General features: G+C 36.0%; 2 protein-coding genes across 2 annotated transcripts in view; both read left to right on the plus strand.

The window, feature by feature from the left end:
- The window catches only part of LOC134743238 (uncharacterized), a 66,825-nt gene extending 47,504 nt beyond the window's left edge, over nucleotides 1–19,321 (plus strand). Inside the window, exons 4-7 of the mRNA XM_063676645.1 lie at nucleotides 706–839; nucleotides 13,140–13,331; nucleotides 14,884–15,106; nucleotides 16,813–19,321. Of these exons, the coding sequence (XP_063532715.1) occupies nucleotides 706–839; nucleotides 13,140–13,331; nucleotides 14,884–15,106; nucleotides 16,813–16,880 (617 nt within the window). The 3' untranslated portion in view covers nucleotides 16,881–19,321. The remainder of the gene's footprint in view (nucleotides 1–705; nucleotides 840–13,139; nucleotides 13,332–14,883; nucleotides 15,107–16,812) is intronic.
- Nucleotides 1–20,741, plus strand: part of LOC134743223 (uncharacterized) — a 281,924-nt gene that overhangs the window by 37,468 nt on the left and 223,715 nt on the right. The gene's annotated exons all lie outside the window — the stretch shown is intronic.

Below are 20,741 nucleotides of genomic sequence, written 5' to 3' on the forward strand. Positions count from 1 at the left end.
CTGCGGCAGAGCGATTTTCACTGAACATCCATAGTTAATTGAGCGATGCGACGGACGACCCTATGATACAATCATGCTCTCAATCACTGTTGATAATGCCATTGATGGTAGTGCAGATTACAAGCTGAGTCGTCTCTAACATTTTGAGAATAATGGCTTAGAACCATGATACTTACTTAATTTAAAATAGGAACGTCGGAGCAGATAGATGTTCATATTTAAAAATAAATGTTCCGTTTTTCTAAACAAAGTTTCGCACGGAACACTAAAAACGGATAATCTTATTTTGGTTGAGTCTCAGCGCATCACGCTCGTCTTCTTATCGTAGTTAGTTAACCTATTTACCTGAATTTAAGTAGCTTACACGTTCATTTAGCACAAATAGGCACTCAACTGTATACCTCTATACCTAAATATCATGTACGTGCGGGCGTATTAAATAAAATGATAATCTAACCGAGATGCTATTGAAATGTGTGTGTGGCCAATTTTTATGTGGAACAATTTTTTTATTTTCACTCATAACAGAACGGCCATCATAATATAATCGGTAGATATTAAGTTGGTACCTACAAAGCTGGAGGCCCTGGGCCTGAATCCCGATAAGGGCATGTTATGTCAGTAACTTGGTACCTATGTAGGTATTTACCCATAAATCTGTGTACTTAAGATTACCGTACCTATTGAATTGGTGTGTTGTTTCAGAACCCCCGGAGTGGCGGCCGAAGCTAGTGTCGGACCGTTCGTGGTACGGCGTGGGATCCACACTGCGGGCGACCTGTGCTGCGCCGCCCGCGCACCCTCCAGCCAACCTTACTTTAGCACTTAACGGCAGAGAGGTACTTTTTAGGGTTCCGTACCTGAAGGGTAAAGACGGGACCCTATTACTAAGACTCCGCTGTCCGTCTGTCACCAGGATGTATCTCAGGAACCGTGATAGCTACAGTTGAAATTTTCACAGATGATGTATTTCTGTTGCCGCTATAACAACAAATACTAAAAAGTACGGAACCCTTGGTGGGCGAGTCCGACTCGCACTTGGCCGGTTTTTTTTCAACTTATATTATCAACATTACACACACATACACACATTACACACGCATAGTATGCATATATTATGAAGATGCTAATTAGATAATAATAATAAAAAATTAAGTCCACGTAAAGTAAGTCCACGAAAAAAAGTGGTCGTGAATGATCTGGTATATCTTATTACCGTATGTACATTTTCAAGAAGTTTTTTATTTTAATAATTTGAATATATAATACTATATAACAAAAATTAAATCGTATTTTATCTAATGTATGGGTTTGTGGGAGTTTTCGTCAAATAAATTTCCTTTCATTGCTTGTACAGCGTTTTTTGACAATCTTCACTCGCTTCCCGCTACAATGTCACAACTGTATTTGTAAAATAAAATAATAAATAAAAAGTTGTTTATTAAAAGAAAGATTTTAAAATTACAACAGGCTCAGTGGTCCCACACTAGGCTAGGCCTGTATCGTGGTGACCGCTCTACAGATTTACTACATAACAAGTTTAGGGGTACCCTCTAAAAGTCTAAACTAAAGTAAGTCTCTTATCTTACAGTTCTTACATTGAATGAAATGAAATGAAATGAGATACATGCAAAACTAATACTAACATTACTTACTAACTAACAATTATTACATTGTAGTTACAATTTCAAGAGCGTACCAGAAAATCATGATGTGTGTCATGTGTGTGTGAGTATGATGTGTATAAGTGTAGTGATTGTGTCTGATGTCATTCAGTGCCTGTACGAGCGAGCCTGAAGGATTATTATGGAGTATAATTTAGACAACTCGTTTCATTATTTGCTCAGTTTCATGGTAGTTCTGGCTATTTAACCAGTTGAAAAGTTTTCTCTTGGCTTCGGATAGGGATGCGTTCTTAATGTCACAATATTTTGTGACCACATTGTATATGTATGGGTGGAGATGACTGGGGAAACGTTTTGCAAAAATTGTATTCGTGCTCGGAACTGGAATTTTGTACACTCTTCTGCTTAGCAGGTACGCATAGTTTTGGGAATCAATGGTGTTACGATGTATCATGATGAGAGTAACCCTTTGAAACATAACATTGTATTTTTACAAGCTGTTTTAGGCAGATTAGAATGTCATCTTATCAAAAAAAATACTACTTGATACTCATTTCTATTTGTGGTAGTCAGGAAGACTCTACTCCAAGCACTGAAAGTAGTTTTTATATGGGAGGCATTTTTTCGTCAAAAAGTCAAATTTACCAAAGTTAAAGAACCTCGGACTCAGAACTATCTCAATCTGAATACAATTAGAAAAATTGTTTCTTTTGTGAAAAGAGGACGTCATAAGGTATAATCTGGATTATCTAATAAAAAAAACTACATATTTTGCAGGAAAACTTTTTAAAGACTGCCAGAAGACGTTGTACAAGAAAAAATTGGTACCATGGGATATATATTGCTAAAATTCATAGAAAATCTAACGGTATATCATGTTTGTATAAAATTTTTAATATGTATTTTGATATCCACAAATTACGTACAAAACGTGCTGCTTGAGAATTCACATTCAAGAATTTTTCATTTAATATTTGACTGGTTGATTACGAGTTGCCTGACTTTATAAGTTTAATTCGTTTTTTTAAACATTGCATATTCGAAAATTAGTTATTATATTACCTACATGCTATAAGAAATTAGTGCGGAATAAGCAGGACTTAAAATGGCTTTTACTCATACTCGTATTTACTTATTGACAATATTCTTAAAATATTACATGTTAACATCAGTAAATACATTTATATCATTAAATCATTGCAAATAGTAACAAAATAGGTTACAATTTATTAATGAAAGTAATAATAAATCTACGGAAATAGAATAGGATAGATGTACAGTCAGCAATACTATTCGCTTAGCACCTTTGTATACAAGAAATTGCCGTAAAATGTATATATCATCTCGATTCAGAAAATACTAAAATAATAAAAATAGATAATCTTGCTTATCGCGTATCGCCCCTCGCGTATCTCGCTCACAGATACAAGTAGGTATGGGTGCGAGAGTGATGATTGATTACTTACTAACTATCATATTGGTATCTTATTTGTAAAACTGGATAGGTTTCTTATGGGTCCCCGGCAAGCTCGGTTCTCCATACAAACGTAGTTCCGCTCTCATTTTAAATCTAAGATTGCTCTGAAACTTTGTACTTACAATAGGATAAGGTATATCTATGTCTATAATAAAATTAGTTTATGTAGCTTCAGATACCATAGTAAAAAAATACAGCGAATTTAAGTTTTTTCATACAAAAGTTGTTTTTACTCTATTTCGTTTGTTTTATATACTAGAGCTATATAAACTAATTACAGACCTAGATATACCTCATGTCATTGTATGTGCAAAGTTTCATTAACACGTAGTTTTAAAATGAGAGCGGAACTACGTTTGTATGGAAAGGGGCAATTCGGCCGAGCTTGCCGGGGACTTAAATATATTTGGTCAAACACGACGTGGCCTAGTGGGTAGTGACCCTGCCTGGGTAGTGGGAAGCCGATGGTCCCGGGTTTGAATCCCAGTAAGGGCATTTATTTGTGTGATGAGCACGGATATTTGTTCCTGAGTCATGGGTATGTATTTATCTATTTAAATATGTATATCGTCGCTTAGTACCCATATTACAAGCTTTGCTTAGTTTGGGGCTAGGTCGATTTGTGAAAGATTGTCCAAAAAACAAGTAGGGTAAAGGTGTATGAGTTGATCCCAAGAGGTTAGGTGATCCTTTTCAATTGCGAGCAGACAACAAACTGCATCTACTAGGAGTTTATGCCATTAAATAGCTCTCGACACCCCCGCACCTCAGTCGAAGTGTCATGGCGGCGTACACGCTGTGTCGGATTTTTCGGCAAAATATATTTATTGTGATCGGTTGATATAAGGTAAGACGTAGGGGAAAGGTGTACAAGTTGATCCCATTAAGCGAGATTTGTCGTAAAATCATTATTTTAACTTGTAGTGCAGAAGTGTTATCGTTTATTACTAGCAGATTTATCTATATTTCTATTGTGAAACGACAAATATTAAATTTATTAAGGATTCATTACAATATTTATTTATTTTTTAAACCCCACCCTATGAAGGGATCATCTTAAACACCCAGGTGTTTAAGATGATCACTTCATAGGGTTTAAAAAAACTAAATATTGTAATGAATCTTTAATAAATCCTACGAACGATAACACGAGTTACCTAAATTATGTACAAATTCTTATACATAATACACATGAATGTAATTTAATTTGACATGACACAATAATATTAGACTACCTACTTGAGGTGTGTCAAAACAGTTATGCACAAAAAATACGTGACCTGAAAATAATAAAAACCCCAAATCTATTTTGCCGTATTCTATTTACTACGAGTATGTGCCAAATAGAGTCATGAATGGGTGAGTTATGACATCACTGACACAATATGGGTCGCAACGCATCCATTTGCCTAGGCTTCAGTTAGGCATTTACTATTTTCTCTTAAACCATCGTCATACAAGTACCTAATGGATGGATTGGATGCTATTACTAACTAGTTACACAATGTAGATGTTAGACCTAATTAGTAACATATAGAAGGGACTTCAGGGCATTATTTTCTAACATCCGCACTTTAAATCAATCACCGCGTGTCGCATAACCCATGGCATGACTTGAACAAGAATTATGTATAACAATAAGTCCGAAACGGCGTGGTAATTTTTGATTAACTTGCGCGGTTAAGCCTATTTCGTTTAAAATTATGCTTATTAAAATTACAAAGATTTTTCTATCAATGTATATTAGATTAAGATTTAATCGTAAACTTTGCAAACCTATTTGAAAACAGGATAATTACAATAAAGGCACAATATTTGGTCAATAAAATAACAAACAACGCCTTAATTCAGCCACAAACAATCAAATCAGAATTTAATTTAAAATATCTGAGAGACCGAGCTTCGCTCGAAAAACATATAAAAACTTAAAAATGCGCGTTTTCCTAAGAACCTAAGGAAGAATAAGACCTAGCTAGATCAATTTTTCGCCCCCAAAACCTCTATATAGAAAACTTCATCGAAATCGTTAGAGCCGTTTCCGAGATCCCCGAAATATATATATAAAGATATACAAGAATTGCTCGTTTAAAGGTATAAGATAAGATTAGCTGCGCATCACGTTCGCATGAATTCAGTTCCGTGTACATTTTTCAATTTAATTGTAATGCGTCAAATTTTCACGCAAGAATGACTGCAAAGCATTTCGTAGAAATTAATTTAATTTAATTTGTGATTTGATTGAAGAATCTTCGCAAGCATAATTACTTTAGCTAAAATCGAATGTTTTCGTAATTCAAACAGTAAAGCTTCGATGAATTAAGGCCGACTTAAACCAAATTTATTCGGAAAAGTGAAAATAAACATCCTCTCGAGACGGGATCGCCGATAGCTGCCCGCAGATAAATTGCTTTTCTTAAACAAAATGACGTGCGCGATTGAAAAAAGTTAACGAACTTCCATGAAGTATAATTTATTGAAATAAACTTTCGTCTCGCTTCAAACAATTTTCAATCAAATTGCCAAGAATATAGGTACATATCCTTTAGCGGCTCACCCCACCATACAAGCAAAATTGGCTAAGTTTGAATCAATGGTATTAGAAAATAGAATTGCTTAACAGGATGCGTATTAGGTATATCCGTCAAATTCAAACCAGCTAAAACGTAGGTATTTATAGTACTTCAAAATATAACCTTAAAATCACGAAATGAAACTCGATTATGTACGTTTTCCCGGGATGAATTTCAGAAACTTGGTAAAACATGATCTGCCCTTTATTTTCTTCATATAAACGGTTTAATGCGTATTCAAAGGCGGTATGACTTCCATACATAAAACGGCAATCTCCTTTACCTACTCAATTTTGTACATACGGTTGAAAAGCCTCAGCCCATTCATCTCCACGATTAAGGCATTCGACTCCCGAACATTTATTATTGCTAAAGACCAGTTGGAATTATAGATGGATATAGATCGGGCACTAAAGTGGTCTTCGGTAAATAGGCTATTTCCGTATTTAAACTTGTATGAAACCGAGTCGTGTTTTAGCTGCAGTGGAATTTTAAGTTATATCTACTTCTTGCATTATTACTCACGAATTCTAGTTGGTTCTCTAGAAAAAGACCCTAACCGTTTCGAATTTATTTATTTGTATTTCTTTCCCATCACGGAATAACGGTGTTCCGGACCTTTGGGAGGCGAGCGCGGAGCCGAAGCCAACAAGTAGAGGCCCCTTTGACACTTTAATGAATTGTAAGGGGTACACCGAGCGGATGCTGCCCTTACCCATGTCATGGGACGCACGCAGAGGCAGCACCCGCCAGGGTGTGAGGACTATTTGAAATGAGTTGAAATGACCTAAGCTGTTGGGTGAAAGCGATGGACTAAACTGGGCTATGGGATAAAAAACGGCCGCGTGCCTAATAAAACGGTATTCAATTTTATTTCCGGCAGACGGTGACTCGCCCCCACAAAAAGGGACATCTAGCATGGCATGGCTCAATGGCAACACCGGTGTGAGCGGCTCAGGGGTGTTGAGAGGTGTGCGCCGCTTTCTATAGATATAGGGTAACAGCCACTGTGCCAACTCGCGTCTTATGCATGTTTCACACCCTTGGAGCATATAGCTCTAACGACTCCTCTCTGGCCGGCCGACCAAGGCCAGCCAGAGGCAGAGAATTTATTTTATTATCAAATAAAGTTTTCAAAGCAACGCTGCTTTATCGTAAAACTTTTCCAGTCGGGATAAGTAAACAATGCTTTTGTTTAAACTTATTCTGTTTACTTCACTATTGTTCAAATAGTGACAGTGACCGGTATTATCGTTTGAAACTCTGTCGAGGTTTTGATATTAATATGATTGCTCGCGCTGATTTTTGCGCCCGAAATGCACTGCAAGTGGTATAAATGTTGTATGTCGAAACAATATCAAAACTTTAACATATTTAAAATCTGTACCTATATTGCTCAGTGTGGCAAACAAAAATGCTGAGTGAATAAAGGCGAAATATATGAGTGGGCAAGTTACCTCAAAAATTAGTTTAAATCCCAGACTTTAATAAAAATATTTGTCCACAAGTACAAAGTAACGGTAACAGTTCAGATGGGTTTGATCTGTAGCACCACTCTTGTATTATACGTGTACAAGATGTTTAAACGTATATGTACATAATTTTGACCAAAGAAATTATTTACATATCCAGATTTTACATTAAATTCACTATTATACGTATTTTGTGAGATGTGGCTATTTTGATTAAAAAAGAGGAACTTAAACATTGAGATACTGCTTTTAGCCTTAATTTAGTCATATACCGCTCCATACAAAAAATATATACATATTATTCGACATAAATACCTTGATGGTTGGTAAAAAAAAAATATCCAGTTATTGTTTTACAATTTTATTAGTAATAGCAACAAGGAACAGAAAAAAAACTAAGAATTATTTTGTTTTTTATGAAAAAAAAAACATAGTCAAATGTTGGCAGTCCCCGCCAAAAAGACATCCTATTAGCAGAGATTAAACCGTTTTAAAATATTTTCTTTTTTGTATAATATTTCCGCTGGGACTGCTTTATGAAATTGAAATTGAAAATATTTATTTCAGGCACAGAACAGAACCCATATAGTGTTAGTACAAAAATTATAATATGCTAAATTAATTTTACTTGGAGGTGGCAGTTTGTCTAATTTCAAGAATTTTGCGCCTACAATGTTAGCCTTAATGGATTCATCAACGAAACTACTTAATTCTGTAGCTAATTTCAAAACTGCCCTTGCTAACTTCCACTTATACAATGTCACTAATATAAGGTCGTGGTGACAACCGGGAAGGTTTGTATTGGGCCGTGCGTGTAGTCTTGCCACTCATAAAAGTTATCTGTCATCAGTTTTTTGGTGTTAACATTTTATTTTCAATGTGTACCGTCATGTCTAATGTGAAACGTAAGTGCGATGTGATTCTTAATATGAAAGACTTTACAGTCCATTTTAACACGTAGGTACGATGTATTGGTTTTGCCATATCTCAATTCTCAGAGAAAGAACAATATCGACAGTTACTAAGCGTAAAAGCGGTAACTCCGAAACGAGTTCAAAGGAAGAACTTAGCGCTTGTTGCTTTCGAAATTCTATAAAAATGTTATCGACCATTTTTAAGTGGTTTTAGCGTATGTCAATATACGGTTATTTGGCTTCATAAAATCGACATGCCGCCTACTCTCTTAGTAATTTAAGGAAAAATTGAGATATGCAAAATTTTCTTAGTGGTTTTATTTTATGTTTTAATTAAAATAGCCCTATTTGGCTTATACCATTAGACGCAAAATTGTAACAGCTATCGAATGGTTTAAAAAAAACAAAAAGGCGTATCTCAGACTTAACGCATTTCGGCTTAGCAGGGCAGTATAGTACATTTGCCAATATAGAACAATAGCAAGCTACTCGGCGAAAATATCTACTGGATCCCTTTATATCACAGTGCGGCGCACTTAAATGGCAATTCAGACAATGTACAAGGTTTGCAACTTTCATCCCCGATGAGTATGTACTGCCAAGCCAACATAGTTGCATTAAAGCGATACCTACTCGAGAGTTATGGGTTTAGCACTTATAGTTTGCCGACTAAAGCTGATCGAGCTGATCTATCGCTCCACTTGAAATAAGTGCTGATGTTCTGCAATATATGGTATTGCACTCAAATGGGGCAGTGAGGGAAAATATAAGAAATAGCAAATTATTAGTGTTCCGTGCAAAACTTTGTTTTGACAAACGGAACACTTATTTTCTTTGGAAATTCGAGGCTATTTTACAAATAAGACAATTTGACACCTTTATAATGCACAACTTTTCAAATATGGTCGTTTTCTGATATTTAAGAGTGCGAGATACCGTCAGCATCTCGTATATCAGTGCAATATGTCCAGCAGTAGCCGCCACGCCCCCAAGACCGCGTGATATGTTAGTAAAATAGTTTCCAATTGAGGAGATTTCTCCTTTCCGCTTCTTTTTATCTTGAATGTAGTTTACGATATGTGACCATGGGAGTAAATAATGTAAGTTGTTTGTCACCTTTTTGTATCTGACCGTGACAGTTTGTTCGTGATATGGCTACCAGGTGTCCGATTTAGTGTAAGTTAGGTATGGAAACCTCTAAATCCTTTTATAATTTTCTGTTCCTTTTTAGTTTTATTGGTATTAAATAATCCTCGGCCGGGTTTCGACTTGTCTGAAAAGTATCGTCCGTCGTATCAGCTTTCAGCATGCAGTATCAGCTTTCCTCGTGGCATCGTGACACTTGGACCGCAGAAGTGTTTAGGTAGGTGACGAAAGGGCAAAGGGCGAACTTTGGTGTGAGTAGAACCCGACCTGCAGGAGAGCTCGGACGCAAACTTACGGTTGTGTGTTAAAATTTTAACCCGTGGTCCACAGCCCGACGGCCTGACGGTGATTTTCAAGGTCCTACAAAGGCCAAAGGCCCAAAGCCACCGAATGTAATAGCCGTTAATACCTGCGAGGCCTAACCTAAGGGCGAACTACAGGATAGCCGAGATTGATCACTGGCTCTAGCGCGTTTCTCGTACTATCGTGGCTGCGCCCCAGATAACGATCTGTTTTCTTTACATAAAATACAAATATTTATGCTTATTATATAATAAAAGATCTTCTTAATTTTTTTTAATGTGAACAGCACTTGAGATTTACCGCTACGTCATCGTAACTCTAATGTCTAGAAACCGTTTTCGTAAAGTGAATATTGGCAAAGACTGCGAAGATAGCGTGAGTTCCGAAGTACGTTGCTTTAACGACCTGCTCAAGCTTTGAGCTGAGTACGCTAAAAAGGAAACTACTTAGTAAAATGTGTCACTAAGTAGTTTTTAGTTTTAGAAAGCTGAAATTTCGTTTAAAATTCTAACATTTACCTAAACACGCAGAAGTTGCCGCGTATAAAACAATAATACTTGAAGGTGTTTAAGAAGAATTGTTAGACACATTTTCGTAGAGCCTAACTAGGTATATCTCTTTCTGTCTCCTTTTTACCGTTAATAGTTTGACGAAAAATAGGTAATATACTTATAAAATTGTGATTTAGTATTTATTTTATAATACTCAATTGTGGCAGTAACATGGATATTTATTTCACCGGGAGACTTATGTTATGTTGTTGTGTTTATTTATGTGTATTGTGTACTTATTTTTTTTTGTTAATATTTTTTTAGAAGCATTACATATTTATTTTAACAATATATTTAGGCGAATAAAATTATTGAAATAAAATTAATAGTACTTAGGTAAACCATGAAAATAAAACTTAAATATATCTAATAATAAACTACAACTAGTATGATAAATAAAATATTGTATTGAAAAATATCCGCATGAGCTGTACCGGGTGTAAAGGTGCCCATCACACTTGCTACGTTACCAGGTTGAATGGCAAAGGACAACCTTTGCACCAGGTACGAACCCCCGCGAGCGTCGGAGGTCTTTTCCCTAATTCCATATCCCATCTCCCTTATAAACCCTATGGCGTCAGACTCCCAACACCCAGTTTTCTTGAAGGCGAGGGGTACGAAATAACAGTTCGCCTCAAAGAGAAAATTGCCAATATGATAATACCTATATATATATTATGTTTAAGCCAATATGAGACGATATTCAATATTAATAATGTGGTCGTGGTTACAAAAACGGCCGTTGTAACATTGGCCTCGCAACCTGCCCGCGTTTGGTAGTGCTGGAAAACAATGTTTCCAAATCCGGTTTCATTCTCTTTTTGTAAATATTTAATGTACCTACTTGTTACTGAGTTACTGTTTTAGCGTTATCGACTCCGTCTGTTTACTTTGTCATGTTCACTAAGTTAAACCATGGGTCTCATCAGCTTATATGAGAGTCCCACATAACCTTCCCAGGCCCGTACCCGCGTAGTATGCGTAACGCATTTCCCCTCTAAAAAAACAAGGTTAGTACTTAGTGAATCATGGGATATTTTACCTAACAGTATCATAGTTTCTTCATAGTTTAGGTACCGTCATTTCATTTACACAATCTGCACTTTTTCTAGATAACTGCTTTCTGGGTCTGATTCTGTCGATTCGAAAACGTATTTCAAAGCTGCGGCTGAAATGCGATTCGCATTAAAAGCTTGTTAAAGTGGCAGCGGACACAGACACGGGTCCGAGCCGCGAGCGAACAATGCCAGTTACTCCACTTTGACGTCGCTGTTGTTTTTGCTCGCTGCGTGGCGTGGGCAGTGCTGCAGTCCATTAATCACAAAACAGCACTGTCTAAACTAGATAAGCTTTACGGACCCTTTATCTATCAGAGATCGCTCTCCAGCCTACTTATAATATTACTATTTCTAATTCAGGTATATAGTTTTCCTCGTCTCGGCGTTATAATAAAGGGTAAATAAATTATCAGAATTCAACGTTCTAGACTGTATTTTATTTTTATTCCCATTGAGTAGGTACTGGCGGATATTCCAATTTAATAGAAATAACTTGAGTCTAAATTTAGTTAAGGTAATTAAATGTTGAATAGCAAAGAAGGAATTCAGTACAAAGTCCCTTTCATCATATCGCAGAAAGTTTCCCAAATGTAAAGTGACTAAATATTATGCCCATTACTCATTTAATTACATAATTATTTCCTTTTCCACCACTTTGATATCAAGTCAGGATCCTCTCTTCATTATAATGATGCCAGACGTGGCTAATACCGCTTTTATTACATTGTACAACTACAAGTACATGCGCAACCTATTTTTAACCAACTTCAAAAAAAGAAGGAGGTTATCAATTCAACTGTTTTTTTTGTATGTATGTTACCTCAAACTCCGTCATTTCTGAGCCGATTTGGAAAATTATTTTTTTGTTTGAATGTATAGTATAGTTCCTAGTGGTCCCGTTTTTGTAAATAGGTACATTTATTAAAATTTCTACTGCTTTTATTTACTAAACATTTAAAATTCATGTTGTTAGATTTCACCGTAGGTATACTTTATATATGTTTATTTATCCTACTGCCTCAGAAGGAGGGTAATGTTTTTTGCTTGATGGGTTAGAGGTGCTGTAAATATAAATAAATAAATAATACGGGACATCTTACACAGATCAACCTAGCCCCAAACTAAGCAAAGGCGACGATATACAGACTTATATAGATAGATAGTTGCCATTATCCCTTAGACAGTCCCAGTCGGTAGCATCACTCAAGGGAAAATTACATAAGTTGTGGCTTTCTGATGACTTGTGTTGTACATAGTTGAGTACTAAGATTATTTATCTAGTTGTGATAATATATATATATATATATATATATGTATATATATATGTATATATATAATATATATACATATATATATATATATATATATATATATATATATATATATATATTTATAGGTATATATTTGTGTTTATATGGATATGTATTGTATATATATATATGTTTATTTTATATTCTAGATTACAGGTTTTAATTATTTACGTTTGTAATAATTGAACCATAATTTACTTTCTGTTCATAGTGTTCGTTTGTCTATCTTGATCTGTTTATTGTTTCATTCTCAATTGCTCAACGGTTGACTGGAAGAGATCCCTTATAGGGATAAGTCCGCCTTTGTACATTGTACATATTTATGTTCTTTTATTGTGTTTGTAATCTGTCTTATGTACAATAAAGTGTTTACATACATACATACATAAATACATACTTATATACATAGATAACAACCAGTAACACCCATGACTCGGGAACAAATATTTGTGTTCATCACACAAATAAATGCCCTTACCGGGATTCGAACCGGACCATCGGCTTCACAGGCAGGGTCACTACCACTACCCACTAGGCCAGACCGGTCGTCGTACTAGCAAAAATGCTAGTTTGACTAGAAAGCCTAGCAGATCTTTATTGTTGCCAACGATTTCTCAGGACGGCTGTGATCTATAATTGTACCTACCGCTTTTCAGATCAAGTTATCTGTAATACCAAGGTTACAAGATCTAATCCAGGTAGTTTTGTTCCAGATTGACTTGGACTCCCTAGTACACGAGTTACCGGAGTGGTTCAAATGGGATTTGCCGCCAAAGCCGGAGACGACGACGACAGAACAGGCGGAGGATGAACACTTCAACGTATTCCACGACGAGGGCAACATCCAATATTTGGATGAGTCTTACATCAACCTGCATAAGGAGGAGATCCGACGACCTCCAAAGGTATGTAATATAATAAAATAAATAAATAAAATCATTTATTTCGGACCACAGAAATCCATAACAGGTTAGTCGAACATGCAGGAACTTAAAACTATGTTAGATAATGTGACAGAGTAAATTTTAAAGCTGATTAACGCTCGGATAATAAGTTTTCACCTTCGAAACAAATATTGTGGCAATGAAGAATGATCAGTGGATTTTCCAAAGAATGAAATCCAGACTGACACAAATTTTATTGAAAATTTTTACCACTTATCGTTGCTATAATGGTTTACTGATGTTTCGGCGAAAATCCGATCCACCAATCCGACAGAGCAGTACTATAGGTTCCTTTAAATCAAGACTCAAAGCGTACCTAATGGACCAACAAAGTTTTGCTGCCTGAAGCTAAATATTTAAAAAAATCCGGATCGTCATCGTCATTATTACCTATTCTGTTCTGTTCTTTAGTTATTCACCAGTTAAGTTATGTATATTTATATATATATATAAATTCGATGTATATATTTATATTAGTAGTACTCAATATTATTATGTCACGTCGTCCACAACGTGTCCCGTCCCGCACTATGCTGTCCCGCACACTCCGCTGGCTCCACAGAAAACCAGCGCCGTTGACCACGCTAGTCGTGCCAGCTGCATTGCTGAGTGGAGACCATTTCGGCTTCACATCTCTATTTCTACTGTTTCGTTTATCTTTGTCTTGTATTTGCTATATTTGTGTTGTATTGATGTGTTGTCTGAATAAATGATTTCTATTCTATTCTATTCTAAAATTACTTGACAAACTTTCAGTTCCCAAACTATTTATCCCATATTTTTAGTTGGGCGAAATTTCATTTCGCAAATTTACATAATCCAACCTAACCTAACGCAACCTAGTACGTCATTTTCATTTCGCAAGTATGGGGTTGGGAAATGAAATGGTTGCGAAGTAAGGTTATGCCAACGATTGGTTTGCCAAATGAAACTTTGGCGAAAAGTTGGTTGCCAAGTGAAATTTGGCGAAATAAATTTCGCCAAAAAGGAGGTACACCTGCTATAACAGTTGCCATTTACGTGGGCGACTTTTATCTGAGCGATCCTGAAATCTATCCGACTCGCATGTTGCTCTTAGAAACAATGTACCTAGTTTATTTTGTGTGTAAGATTACCTAATTAACCTATTATTATAATGAAACGCCCTCTTTCTCAAGGTATCACTCGCAAACAGTGAATACCAAGGATTACTGACCTCCATTCCATTTTGTTACAAAATTTTTGTTGTGTTATTTTTTAATATTCTCTATATAGAGTAATTTATAAATTGCATACCTTTACCACGCTTTTTTTCTAATCCCTACTAAGTAATATTATAAAGCGAATGTAATTCTGTCTGTCTGTCTGTGACCTCTTCGTGCTTAAACCGCTGAACCGATTAAGATGAAATTTGACAGCAGACAATTTGAGGCCCCGGGAAGGACAGGATAGTTTTTATGCGTAACACAGATTTCAGAACCTTACTACATATTTACCCAAAGTGAATCTTACGATAGTTTTCTTTATATTTAAGGAGAGTCCTAAGCCGGTATTCGAAAGAACGGGGCCGGACAACCGGCTGGTCTCAGTGGGAGAAGTATCATTCGTGGTGCGCAACGAGGCGTTCGAGCGCGGCAGCCTGCGCCTGACCTGCATCGCCAGCATATACAACTTGTATGCGGCGCGCGCGGAGCTCGTCTTTGATATGGAGCAGCCGGAGGTGGCCTCCGTGTTAGGAGTGCGAAATGGGGCCAAAGGTGAGTTATACCTACAGCAAAGCAAATTATACACCAAGTAGAAATTACTACTACCTACTACAAATTTACCGTCGTAAATTTTCCAGAATTGCGAAATTTCCACATTGAAAAATTACAGAAACTTTTCATACTTGTTAGGAGTCTTCTTTAAACGTATTTAGATATTATAGTTAACACTTTTTATAATATATAAAAAAATGATAGCAATTTTCATCAATTTCATTCTAATTCTAAAAACATCCATAATGCGGAATACAACACACCATTGAAGGATACAGATATGATATCGTGTAAGCTCTACGAAAATGTAAAACGTGTTTTTCTTTAATTTTCACAATGTTTATATTATTGGTAGACTCGTTGAACAACCGTTCTAGAATTTGAATATAATATTGTCATTGTGTACTTAAAAACTAAGCTGAACAACTTTGAATGAAATTGTTGTAGGTAATACTATCACAATTTCGTTGTTTTAAATATTAAAACAGAAAACACGTCTAAGTTAGTTTAAACGAAAAACGTAGAATTTTTCTAAGACCAGTTCCAGACGAGCTCCACTCTGATAAATTAAAATGGAAACCACTTAGCGCTGGTGTTGTTTTGGTAATCTTGTTAAAAATCTCAAGTATTTTCTCTTAGAAATATGTTGATGAACGATTCTCCACAAGTCGATCCGTCTTATTGCAAGATTTCGATTACTTTATCCACTTGACTCGATTCGGCAGTGCCTAGAAAAGTGGGTGCTATTTTTTACGTGGTTCGTATATTGGATTATTTTCTGAGGCTGCTGGACTGCATGCGGGTCAGTAGATTAGAGTACGAACGCTTAATTTTGTAAAACCGAATAAAAAAAATTATATCATAATTAGCACACACATATATAAAGTACAAAACTAATTATTAGGAGCACTACTTTAACTGAACTTTGGCAGTTATTTTTGTATTGAATACTGCTTCCTGAAAATAAGGTTGAAGGTGGCAATGGGTGGAGTGCTAATAATGGGTTTACGTAATACTTAATACAACACATATACAGTAGCGGCAAATGATCTATCATATTTTTTCAAATACATTTGCATATATTATTTAATAATTTCTCAAAAACGGCTACAGCGATTTCGATTTAATTTACAATATAGTATGAAAACGACGATTCGAGTAAGCTAGGGTTTATTTTGAAAATTATTAGTTGGCCCGAGTTTTCGCGGTAGCCCGGTGGGTACTCTAAATTGTAAAGTAGTGATGCGATTTAACTTTTAAACTGGAGGCTAACGAGGCAGAAAAATCGATCCATCTAGGTTTTATCGTTGGTAAGATTCGATTGTGAGTGACTGTTTTTGAAATAAGAAATACAATATTTATAAGTTTCACAACATACACTAATTGGGGTGTGTGAAGTCCCCAATCCGCATTGTGCTAACGTGGTTGCCCACATTGCCACGTGCAGTGGGACTTACGTATATATATATATATATATATATATATATATATATATATATATATATCATCACGACTATATATATATGGTCGTGATGATGATGCAATCATTGTTTACATGATATATATATATAGTCTAATTTCATGAATTTTCGGGTGAATGCCTGTAAAAAATTGCAGTATGATAGTTTTTGCCGCTACTGTATTGTTACTTAGTGAGCCGGGGAATATTTAGAAAATGAGCGATTTATGATGTACTTTTGTTTCAGATTCAAATATCTTCAGATCATGGCGGATACCAGCTGCGTTCGCCTCGCTGCTGTACAACATGCGGTAGTCATCTTCACGTTATTTTTAGTACAAAATCAATTCTAAGGTCTTCATACTGATTGTGATTCTCATTTTGTACAAACTCATAAAACATATCCAAAAGCATGAAATTTATCTTCCGTTAAGAATTCCAAGTTTGTTTTATATCAAACAGATCTTTAAAATAAGTATTAAATCTTAGTCATAGGTCACACTGGCCAAAGTATAGAATAAATATTTAGTAAATATAGGATGGAGACGGTTTTATTAAATGAATAGAAAGCTATGCATTTCAAACATATTATAGTTAATACATTGTGATAAATATAATGGTTCGTTTTTACGAAAGGTCTAATAGAACTTCCACCGACTGAAATCGCGCAGTAGTTATGTGCGATAAACGCATTTATGTTGTAGGTACACGAATTAATTACTACACCAATTGGTTTTAAAGACATCATTTCAGATAAGGGCCACGGATGCCACTGTCCTTCTTAATACCTATTTTAGTAACTTCAACGCAATGTAACTTTTTTTATCATTGTATTGGAATACATAACGCTGTACGGAAACTAAATAAATTCATTTATTTTCTACACTATTGATTAAGATTTTAGTATTTTTAGTACATGGTGAGTCATTTTATAACTTGTTATATAACCCATTGAAAATCTGAAAACACATTAAGAATCTCCTTCTTACTATACTCAGTATACACGGTACCTACGTTCAGAAACAAATGTGAAAGATAATTTTTTTTTGATCGAGTAGGAATATATGAAGGGAACTAAACATACAATTTTTACACTAATGACCGAATTTAAAATTGACAATTCTGGTTCAGAATAAAACAATCTGATGGATTTTCTATGGTTTTCAGTATCTACCAGTAACCAGTTTTCAGGACCAGTAGTCAATTAATGCTTGTCAGACGCATCGCACAATAAACCACGTACATCACAAAACAGTTTGTAATCGACCGTGACGTACGCCACTAAATAATATAATAATACTACGACCTCAAGGTTTCGTGGATGTGCCGTGCTCAACTAAAAGGGGTACGATCGCATAAGGTGCTCTTGCCATAAAAACATAATTAGAAATGATCCTTATCAACAACCAAAAGACAATGCCCTTTGAAAACCTCACCAATGATCATATTTATATTAGTTCGGTGATGGCGAGTAGTCGATATGAATATGTATTTGTATGTATGTGTTCTCGAAGAATTGTATTGGGATTGGCAGTGTTTAACCCTTTACCAGGCTGACAGTTCAAAAATGATAATCGAATGTCAGTCTTACTCATTGAAAATAGAACACATGTTTGAAGTGCCGTATGTGGGAAATATATATCCCTTAGCCTGGTAAAGGGTTAAAAAGTCTATTATGAATAGACGTTTCGTCTAAACAATAAAATTGTGTAAATAGTTTTTAGAGTCAGGCGTAAAAAGGTTCATTTTAAGTGAACTGACTTGCCTAAGTTTCTCTTGGCTGTTCTAAGCCACCCTTTGTTTTCGTAATACCCATCTTAAATTTTTTGGAACAATGGTAGCGAAGACTGATGGATTAAGTGGACTCTATTTTAGTATTTCTGACCAAAGTAAAGGGGAATTTGGTTTAACAATACTAAGAATTGACATAATTTAGTGAAATCTACGCAATAAATAATAACATTGTCACACAGTAGGCTAGCGAGAATGTTGAGCAGTTTGAGCATTATTGTGCTTTGTCATACTTTTTTTTTCAAACACTGCAGAACATGGTTGTCGGGTTCGCTAAGGCGCTCATATGTAGTCAACATAAAATATGAGTTTCATTGCCGCGGAGCTTTAATATTAAAAGAACAACCTTGTTGAGTTTGCTCAACATTTTCTCGGCCACTGGGTTGGCAACATAGTTCTGTCGAGAAACAATGTCAAATAGCGCTATCGGATAGCATTGCATATTGCATACATTAAGTCTGTGATTGAAAAATAATATTATACATTTGATTTTATATTACTAGAAGCCATCTTAAAGCGGCGTGTTTTAAATATTGTCTTTAATTCTGTCAAGATCGAAAACATAATGCAAAAAATAAAATATCATAAAACACTTACATTACTTGTAAAATGTTGCGAGCGCTACAAAAAGACACATGAATGTAAATCTGGTTCATTTCATTTCAAGCTATTTAACTTATAAAATCCTTAAAAGATTGAGTCCACATTTGGAGAAAATGTTAGTTCCATGAAATTATTATACTATGTTATGTGTTTCCCACACGTAACGTTTTTTGCTACGAGATTCCACTTTTAATTTAATGTCTAGTAATAGTTTTACCTAATTTATCTATATTGATTTAGAATAAATAGGTACCTATAGTTTGTATTAATAAATGGATTAATTAAAATGTGTAAATAATAATGAAACAGATCTATGTAAATTTAAATAAATACAGATTAGAAATTAAACGACGTTGAAATTATTGAAGTTTAATTTTCTCTATAATTTTACTTTCTACAAAATATAGGCAAGTATTTATTTAATTAAGGGAGTTGAAAATGGAGTGATTTAAAAATAAGGTATTTCTTGAATTCTCGGGTAGGTACATAGGTACTATTCATAATGGAGTTACGAGAATTATTCTTTCCTTTTACACAATGTAATTGCAATTACTAATTACAATTACTTGTAAAAAGTAATTGCATTTTCAATTATATTTATAAAATGTTTATTGTAAATAATGTTTAAATAAATGTTATTATTATTATTCCCTTTATTTATTATTTTTCTTACGTTAGGTTTTTTATAATATGCATATAAAAGTAAAATATAAAAACACTTACAAAACAATACAAAATACATATAAACAAATTATAAAAAACCTAACCTAGGGTGCCGCCAGTAGCGGGGCAGGGCCCAAGCTGCCGGTGGTTAGGGCCGCAGAGAGAGGAACCGGCGGACGCCGGGCGCCGTGTCCAAGATCACCGCCTTCTGCATCTGACCCTTGATCCAACCACCTAGCGAGAGTCTCTCAAGGTGTTGGTCGAGGCTCTTCGCTATGAGACCGTTCGCTGAAACGACTATCGGGACAACGATCGTCGAATCAACATCCCACATGGCGGTTATCTCCTGAGCCAAGTTTAGGTACTTACTGGACTTGTCCTTCTCGGCTTTCACGAGATTCTCATCATGGGGGATGGTGATGTCGACGAGCACGGCCCGGCGCTGCGATCAATCTATTATCACAATGTCAGGCTTATTGGCTACAATAGTCCTGTCAGTGATGATAGATCGATCCCAATAGAGCGTGGCACGACCATTCTCGAAAACTGGCGCAGGTAAATACTTGTAGTACGGTACTTCGCGGTCGACAAGGCCGTATAGAAGAGCAATCTGCTGGTGAATAATCCTGGCTACGAGATTATGTCTGTGCAAGTACTCGCCGTTAGCAAGATGAGAACAACCGGGAATGATATGCCTGAGTGACTCTCCGGGACGGCGGCATGCCCGACAAATGTCGACCGTACCGTCCTTCAGGATATATTTCCGATAGTTGTTCGTCATCATAACTTCGTCCGCAATTGCACAGGCAAAACCCTCGGTTTCTCCGAAGAGGTCCCCGAATCGTAACCAGTTCTCCGACGCGAGCAGGTCTACATCGGGTCCCATGAGGGCCTTGTAGAACCGCAAGTGTAGCACCTAACTCTCCCATACCGCCCTGCGGCCCGCACTTTGTACCACAGGTTTGTGCCAGTTCTCGTTTGCCAAGGAGAGCGGCGTGAAGTTCCTGTCCACTGCCACCACATCACGATGCATACCACACTTGTTGTTAAGGAAATAATTCCTGAGATTGCACACCTCGCGGTTGTGGAGATCTTTGGCGTTAAGGAAGCCTCGACCTC

This window comes from Cydia strobilella, chromosome 7 (genome assembly GCF_947568885.1).
Source record: "Cydia strobilella chromosome 7, ilCydStro3.1, whole genome shotgun sequence".
NCBI classification, from domain to species: domain Eukaryota; kingdom Metazoa; phylum Arthropoda; class Insecta; order Lepidoptera; family Tortricidae; genus Cydia; species Cydia strobilella.